Genomic DNA, 7,989 nt, shown 5'->3' with positions numbered 1-7,989 from the left:
TACTTTCTATATCCATAAGAACATCTGAGGGTCAAGGGAGAGAAGCTAGAAGTATTTGGAAAGGAATTAAGATATATATTTAATGATATAAAGGTAATTCGAGGTGTAGAACTAAATATGGACCATAGAGTAGTTATAGGGGATACATGTTTCAGAGAGACTTCAAGGAAATGCAGGGGCAAAAGATACGAGAAAATATGGAAAGAGGAACTTGGAAAAACTAATAAACAAGAAGAATAAAAAAATAAGATGTTTGAAAAGATGAACGAACCAACTGAAGAAGAATTAGAAGACAAAGAAGAATGGAAACCAGAAAAACGCTGGGAGATGATAAAATGCAGTATACTGCAAGTGGGGGAAGAAGTATGTGGAAGAAAGAAAATAAATACAGGAACAAAACGCACAAGATGGTGGACGGAAGAAGTTAAGGAATGTGTTAAAAGGAAGAAACAAGCATGGAAGAAATATATTCATACAAAATTAGATGATGACCATCAGCAATATATAGAAAACAGAAATGAAGTCAAAAGGATGGTAAGAGAAGCTAAAACAAGACCATGGGAAGACTTTGGGAATGACTTACAGGAAAACTATAGGGAAAGTAATCATAGATTGTGGAAGGTTGTGAAACGAATGAGAGGCAAATTTGGAAAAGAAATCCGAAACATTAAAAACAAAGATCAGAAATTAGTATCCGAAACTGGAGACATTTTGGACATACGGAAAGAATATTACGAGAACAAATTTAAAGGAGAGGAGAAAGACCAAGCCCCAAGAGGAAATTCTAGAAATCATTCTGGAGAAATAACAAAAGATGAAGTTGTAGATACAATAAAAGGACTCAAAAATTGGAAAGCACCAGGATGGGATAATATAGCACCCAAATATATAAAATATGGAGGAGAACATCTTACTGATAAGATATATAAGTTAATCTCACAAATATGGAGAGAAAACAAAATACCCGAGGACTGGGAGAAAAATGTAATAATACCTATTTAAAAAAAGGGAAATTCAAGTGAATGCGAAAATTATAGACCAATATGCCTATCCTCGGTAATACTTCAAATATACACTAGGATCTTGGTAATCAGATTGAGAGGAATTGCAAGAAGAGCAAATGGCTTTTAGACCCCAAAAGACACACACAAGATCATATATTTTCAATATGAAATATATGTGATAAATTTATAGAACAAGGAAAAGAACTATACTTGGCATTCATAGATCTAAAATCTGCATTCGACAATATAAGAAGATCGGAAATTTGGAAAATATCGCCTTAGCCGTCTATTATTTATACTAGTGATGGATGAGATACTCAAAATACGTAAAAGAAGAATAGCAAGAACGAAAGTAGGTAATTGGAAAATGAGGAGTATATTGACACAATCACTAATATATGCAGATGACATCGTGCTAATAGCGGACAACCAAGTGAAATTGCAAGGTGCGATAACTGAATGGAGAGAAGAATTGGAATTAAGAGGCCTAAGAATAAATAGTACTAAAAGTAAAGTTATGAACAGGATGAAAGAGACATGGAAATATAATGTGGAAATGAGAAATTACGAATACTGAAGATGGAAAACTGATAATGAGATCCTAAATAGGGTAAAGGAGGCAAATAATGCTTATTACCAATTAAACAATACAATATTTGGAAAGAAAGAATTGAATATAAAAGCCAAGAAACAATTCTACCAATTAGTTATAGAACCAACACTATTATACGGCAGCGAGAGCTGGCGAAACTTAAATAAATATTCATCTAAAGTTACAGCGGTGGAAATGAAATGTCTCAGAAAATCAATAGGGAAAATGTGCAGGGATAGATTAAGGAACACCAAAATTAGAGAAGAGGTTGGAACTAAATAATTTAAAACAAAATTGGAAGAAAAACAACTGAAATGGTTTGGACATGTTGTTCGAATGGCAGACGAAACAGTTTTTGGAAGCTAGAGTTGAGGGTACCAGAACAAGAGGAAGATCTAGAAAGAGCTACTTGGATACTATTAGAGAAATAGGACATACAAAGGGGAAAAGTTTAACGCAGATGAAATTCTTAGCAAGGGATAAGAAGGAATGGAAGAGGTGGACTGAGGAATCAACCCTGACGCTATAAAGGCAAAAAGGGAGATGAGAAAGAAGAAGAAGAAGAAAGACACTTTTAAAGTAAGATAAATGTTTGCGCAGACAGAAATAATGTCTGCTATATTACAAATAATTGCCCTGGCAGTTAAATCAGGATTTAGTAGAAATTGTGAAGAGTCAGTGGGCTGGTCACTCACTACTTACACGTGCACGCTTCAAGACCAGGAAACCTCCGAAACGGAGGCGGCAAAAACCCACGAATGAGATGTATAGCCAAGAAACAACAACATATTACAAATCAGAAGCATCACTGGAAGTGTGATGATTCCTTCTCTCGCTCTGCTTCGTCATACGTCATTAATGATGTGGGGGATTCGTAAGAACGTGCATAATCCTCTTCGTCCTCTGAATATCTGAAGGCATGTCGGAATCAGCCTAGAACAGTAAACTGTTTCAAATGTATTCCAGCACTGTTGTGGATGGAACCACTTCACCAAACATACAGATTACAAATAGCAGTTATTTTCTGTGCATTTGCACAGAATGTGAAATTTGGTAATGGCATCAGTAACAGCCGAGTCGTCTGACAGCAATGGTCTGCATTCAGTCTATCAACGTGTTTCATGCAATCCGGTGAGGAGTTACTTTGTCATGGCAACGGTTCAGCAGACAAGATATCGCTGATTACATTGGTACACAATAATCGGGAAATACGGGTGAGACTATTTCTCTGTGCATTTGCGACATATAACGGGCCCTTTCGCCACGGTCCCCGATGACACATGATTGAGTCTGGAGTAGTCATGCGTTGCTATTGATTTGGGAAAGAAGGGAACAACGTGGAGGGAAACCCACCCCAATGCCAGTTAAGGAATATAATTTTGGTTGTGCCTTGTTCTTAACTTGGAAACTGTTCCTTGTCTGTTGTTGTTTACTGTCTCTCACCTCATTTTCTTCAGCAACTTCGGACTCTGTTTCATCTGTGTCCTGATCTCACACATAATATCCAGTTTCCTCTTCATCATTTCCTCCATGTACGGAGTCATACACTTCAGACATGGAAGTAGATCTGTCATTCATGTTCCTCCGGCTAGCATTTTCCATCAATCTTAGGAGATATCTTGCGATTACCCGTTGTCCGTTAATTACCTGCTGCTGTATAGAAAACGTCCTGTCCTGGAATAGTAAAAAATGTTAAATATAATCCGCACTCTTAGGGAAGGAGGTATTTTGCATGATATATAGAACATGACGAGTTATTTTCTGCTTCAAGGTACCAAGATATTAGGAAAGATATGCACAGAACAAAAATTCTGATGCTCTAAGGAATGTCAGATTTGGATATGGCATCTCAGATGGCAGCTTTCAGTGCAAGCGGGAGGGATCTTTTTCATAGGGGAGGTGTTGCTTAGGTGATCATGTAATAACAGAGGATTCCCCCACATGGTTATGGGAATACATTGATATTCCCCAAACAGTCACTGCCACTCGCAGAAATGGATTTGATTAGTCCTATGTACAGTTAGTTATTGTTTGCTTTTAACAAATTTGGAAATGTGCAGGCACTTTCCAATCAAGTTCTCAAATGTCAGACTTCAAAGCTGTTTAAGTGCACTACTGAAAATAATTTTATACTTTGTAACCTCTTTCCATAAGTCTTAAGACTAACTTGTCTGGATGAATGAATAACCTGTCAACACATTGGGAGAATTAGGGAGGCCAAAGCCCACTCCGGGCTGCAGCGCCTGGAGAGAAGAAGATATTGCGAGAATTATGGCGATGAATAAGGAATCTGTTTGCTGCTGAAGTAACATGCACGTAGACGCGCATGCCTTGGAAGGCATTGAAACCTACGACAATAGTGTTCAGTCTAACCTAAGATTGACACAACAAACCTAGGTCGTTCAGTTTGACTTGTGAAACAAACTATTCAGAATTGACCAACTGATCAAAGGAACTTGCTGCGTCCTTCATCAGTCACCTTGCAGGTAGAGACAGCAAGGAATTAGTAACTTTTACCAGACTACAGGACCCTATTTCCAGGTTAAATGGACATGTAGTGACAGAATTCATAAAATCATACTTGGAAATCCCCTGTTCCATTAATTATGAAGAAAAAATGCCACATGTGATCATCATCTGGTGTGTTCATGGCTTTAAGACACGTATGTGGTAGTGGAAACCTTCTAGCCGGTACAGGCTTCCGACTTACCAAGATATTGTATATTGCACGTTCTTCATTAATCCCGGCATTCAGATATTCGATGAGACGTTCCACTTTGTCTCCCTTGAGCTCAACGTTCACCTCGAGGTCATCATCCACCTCGGGGTCATCGTCTACCCTAGGGTCATCAACCACCTCGAGGTCATCATCCACCTCGGGGTCATCGTCTACCCTAGGGTCATCAACCACCTCGAGGTCATCTTCCACCTCGGGGTCATCGTCTACCCTAGGGTCATCAACCACCTCGAGCTCGTCATCCACCTCAGGGTCACCGTCCACCTCGGGGTCATCATCCACCTCGGGGTCATCATACACCTCGGGGTCATCGTCTACCCTAGGGTCATCATCCACCTCGGAGTCATCATCCACCTCGAGGTCATCATCCACCTCGGAGTCATCGTCTACCCTAGGGTCATCGTTCACCTCGGGGTCATCGTCTACCCTAGGGTCATCGTCCACCTCGGGGTCATCGTCTACCCTAGGGTCATCAACCACCTCGAGGTCATCGTCTACCCTAGGGTCATTAACCACCTTGGAGTCATCGACCACCTTGGGATCATCGTTGTAAGCCTAGGACCAGAATGATAACATTTACACTTACGTGTCACAAAATTATGATATTGGAGGAGAGATCCAAATCCAATTCAGTGTTTCTTTACAATGGGCTTATCTCGGAGCGAATCCAATTTGCACCCTTCAAATTTAAGTGAGGGAGCTAAATCTTTTTTATTTCAATGCACTTGGCACTTTCAGAGAAGAGTTCAGATCTAGGTTCAAGGGGGGTAGAAAGAAGGAAACATCTTTTTCAATAGTTTCATCATTCCTTGGATCAGATGTTTCTCTCTACATCTGGTTGAGTTGTGAGTGGACTGATTTTGACAAAATTTGGTATTTAGTCCCTATTACACGAAAAAGTTAGAGAATACATTATATCGGTTAGAACGCTGGCCTTGTAATCCTGGGGGTCCCGGGTTCGATTCCCGGCGGTGCCCGAATTTATAACTTGTGTTGGACAAGGCCGTGGTCTAGGCAACACGGAGTTTTCCTCCGTGGCATCCCAACAATTACTCCATTCACACACAGAAGAAGGCAATGGCAAACCACTTCTGGATCATCGGCCAAGAACGTATATGAACAGGTCCCAGTCCGAGAAAAGGATGGAAGGATCCTGTTCATATGGACCTGTCGTCAGACAGAACACTAAATAATAATAATAATAATAACTCTCTCTGCTGTTAGAAAAATGTGGTATTAACAGTACGAATAATAATATAAGGCCACATTCAGTCAGACAGAGTGACCTTGTACGTACCAATATAACGAGGATGATGATAAAATACATGAGCAGGATCCAGAGTACGGCATTTGTGGAGTAGCTGTAGATTACTTCCGCCATGCTTTCTTGACCGATAATCTCTTTTATCCAGCAAGGTATTTTCTCCTGGAAGGTTAGGAATAACGGCAGATATTGAGTGTAACATTTTAATAGATAATAATTGTGGCAAGTGTAAAAACGTAGTTGGAGATGGAATATTTTGTGACAATAGGATCAACAAGGAGTTGAAACAAAACTAAATGACGAACATCTTACAGTTTGATATGAAATGTCTGAGGTGAGATGGGTGCTCCGATTAGCACGCGTGGCGTTGATTTTTGTTAAGTGCAAGGGAGGGATCTTTCTGGCTTAGAATATGATTGACTGTAGTGAATCTTTGTCATCCACAAGGAGTAGGAAGTTTCATGACCTGCTGAGTGACTATCAGCTTCTCAGTAGCAACGTAATGTAAATAAATTCTATTCTGTTGCTTGGTGTATCTCCGATTTCTGCATAGACGCTTGAAATTGTTGGAAATTGTAACACTTATGACGTCATGTCTAGTACACAATTATGCTCGAATAAACGTACCTCTAAGAGAACGCACTGAAGGAAATTTCAAAGGTTGACAGTGGAACCACGGTTCCGAAGAATCTGACGTAAATACGTCTCTAAATATAATTAAATGTAATGTAATGTAATAATTGTTATATAAGATAAGTACCTGTGATTTTCTAAAACGATTTTACCAGCACGAAATTATCTGCTCTAGGATGCACTTGTTCCACAAACAACTCACAGCTCAGCTCTTTCAGCAATGACGAAAGCGGATTGTTGACGGCGATAATAAAATACAACAACAATGCCGAGTAAACAGATGACGTAACAATTGGTTTCTTAGGTACTACAACAATGCACGTAGGAATTCATGTAAAAGCTGACCATTGTTGTTGACTGCAATAATGTACCACAACAATGCCTAGTAAACAGATGACGTAACAATTGGTTTCTTAGGTAACATAACCATTGTTGTCGGTCCATATTTACACATTGTTGATATGGATCTTACACATCTTCGTTACGCTCATTTGCCGAATGACCCTTCAATATAGACGTATTTACGTCAAAATTAAGCCCCCATTAAATATCGTACTTTAAGAAATATATTGTAGAAGTTTTACTATAGCCTACAAGTTTTCAGGATCCTGCGTTGTTTCTGTTGTACCGTAGAAAGTTTATTCTGAAGCAAACTTGCTACTCTGCAATATACGGAAACATTTAGCTTTCAGGCCTAAAATACACCGGTTTCAACAAGGAGTTGAAGAAACCTGCAGTTTGTTTAAGTGGGATATGAAATGTTTGAAGTGAGATGGGTGCTTCGTGTAGCACGCATGGCGATGATTATATAACCGTTTGGATTGATTGATTCTCGAGATGTGATTTGCTGCAGTGAGTCATCCAGAGAGGTCGGGAAATTTCACGACCAGCTGAGTGACTATCAGTTTCTCGAAAACATGTTACTTCGCATCAGCCAAATTATCTTCGTACATCTGTTTTCGGAGTGTATGAAGATTAAACTTCTCCAATTTTTTTTATAATCGTGATTTATGTGTATGAACAAACGATATTGAATGTAAAGGGTTTCCTGAAAAAGTGTAATATCTGTTTTCGTTTTTCTCAGCTGTTCGAAATACTCTCATGCTTACAAGAAGCATGAGAGTATTATCAAATTCTTATTCTGCCTGTTTGACGTCCAGAAACAGAGTCCATACTTAATACAAATAAGGGTTTACAGGGCCCATACATGAATAGAAGTTCCAAATCCTAGTTGTAACCAGCTTCATTTTTAAATGGGGATGCAAGAAACCAAATGCGACTATTTCATTTTGAAATCAATTGAAGTAACTCCAGATGTCTTCTTCCGTTAAAATTCTTCATTGTGTATGGTGAGGCAAGTTGGAATCATTTATTACTTATTATGCAGTATTGTGGTTCATTTAAGTTGGATCATTCCCTTCATTTGCGTCAACTGTGTGTTTTTTCTAATACATACTTTTTTTTTTGTAGTGTTCTGTCTGACGACAGGTCCATATGAACAGGATCCTTCCATCCTTTTCTCGGACTGGGACCTGTTCATATACGTTCTTGGCAGATGATCCAGAAGTGGTTTGCCATTGCCTTCTTCTGTGTGTGAATGGAGTAATTGTTGGGATGCCACGGAGAAACCGGGGAAGCCCCCGGAGGAAAACTCCGTGATGCCTAGACCACGGCCTTGACCAACACAAGTTATAAATTTGAGCACCACCGGGAATTGAACCAGGGACCCCAGGATTACAAGGCTAGTGTTCTGACCGCT

At 39.5% G+C, this 7,989-nt stretch overlaps 1 protein-coding gene across 2 annotated transcripts; it reads right to left on the bottom strand.

The window, feature by feature from the left end:
• Nucleotides 1-2,876: 2,876 nt before the first annotated feature.
• LOC147874837 (uncharacterized) lies at nt 2,877-7,959 on the bottom strand. Of its 2 annotated transcripts, XM_087343088.1 has the most exons (4): nt 6,358-7,959; nt 5,631-5,759; nt 4,307-4,888; nt 2,877-3,270 (listed from the first exon to the last, which is right to left on the bottom strand). In XM_087343088.1, the coding sequence occupies exons 2-4, from the start codon at nt 5,712-5,714 to the stop codon at nt 3,088-3,090; spliced, it is 849 nt and encodes a 282-aa protein (XP_087199214.1). In that variant the 5' UTR covers nt 5,715-5,759; nt 6,358-7,959; the 3' UTR covers nt 2,877-3,087. The 2 variants fall into 2 exon arrangements, with proteins under 2 accessions (XP_087199214.1, XP_087199213.1); XM_087343087.1 differs by having other exon boundaries at nt 5,631-7,959.
• Nucleotides 7,960-7,989: the final 30 nt, after the last annotated feature.

This window comes from Zootermopsis nevadensis, unplaced genomic scaffold (genome assembly GCF_977971745.1).
Source record: "Zootermopsis nevadensis isolate Lab colony 2312 unplaced genomic scaffold, Znev_1.0 Znev_ptg000004l, whole genome shotgun sequence".
In the NCBI taxonomy this organism is placed as follows: Eukaryota; Metazoa; Arthropoda; class Insecta; order Blattodea; family Termopsidae; genus Zootermopsis; species Zootermopsis nevadensis.
The sequence above is the reverse complement of the archived record's forward strand: the minus strand, read 5'-3'. Positions and strand labels throughout refer to the sequence as shown.

Excerpts from the sequence above, each read along its gene's own strand:
- LOC147874837 (XM_087343087.1), bottom strand. The coding sequence starts at position 5,714 with ATGGCGGAAGTAATCTACAGCTACTCCACAAATGCCGTACTCTGGATC. Across the intron at positions 4,889-5,630 it reads TCATCATCCTCGTTATATTG|GCTTACAACGATGATCCCAA; the intron begins GTACGTACAAGG and ends TTCTGGTCCTAG. Across the intron at positions 3,271-4,306 it reads GTGCAATATACAATATCTTG|GACAGGACGTTTTCTATACA; the intron begins GTAAGTCGGAAG and ends TTACTATTCCAG.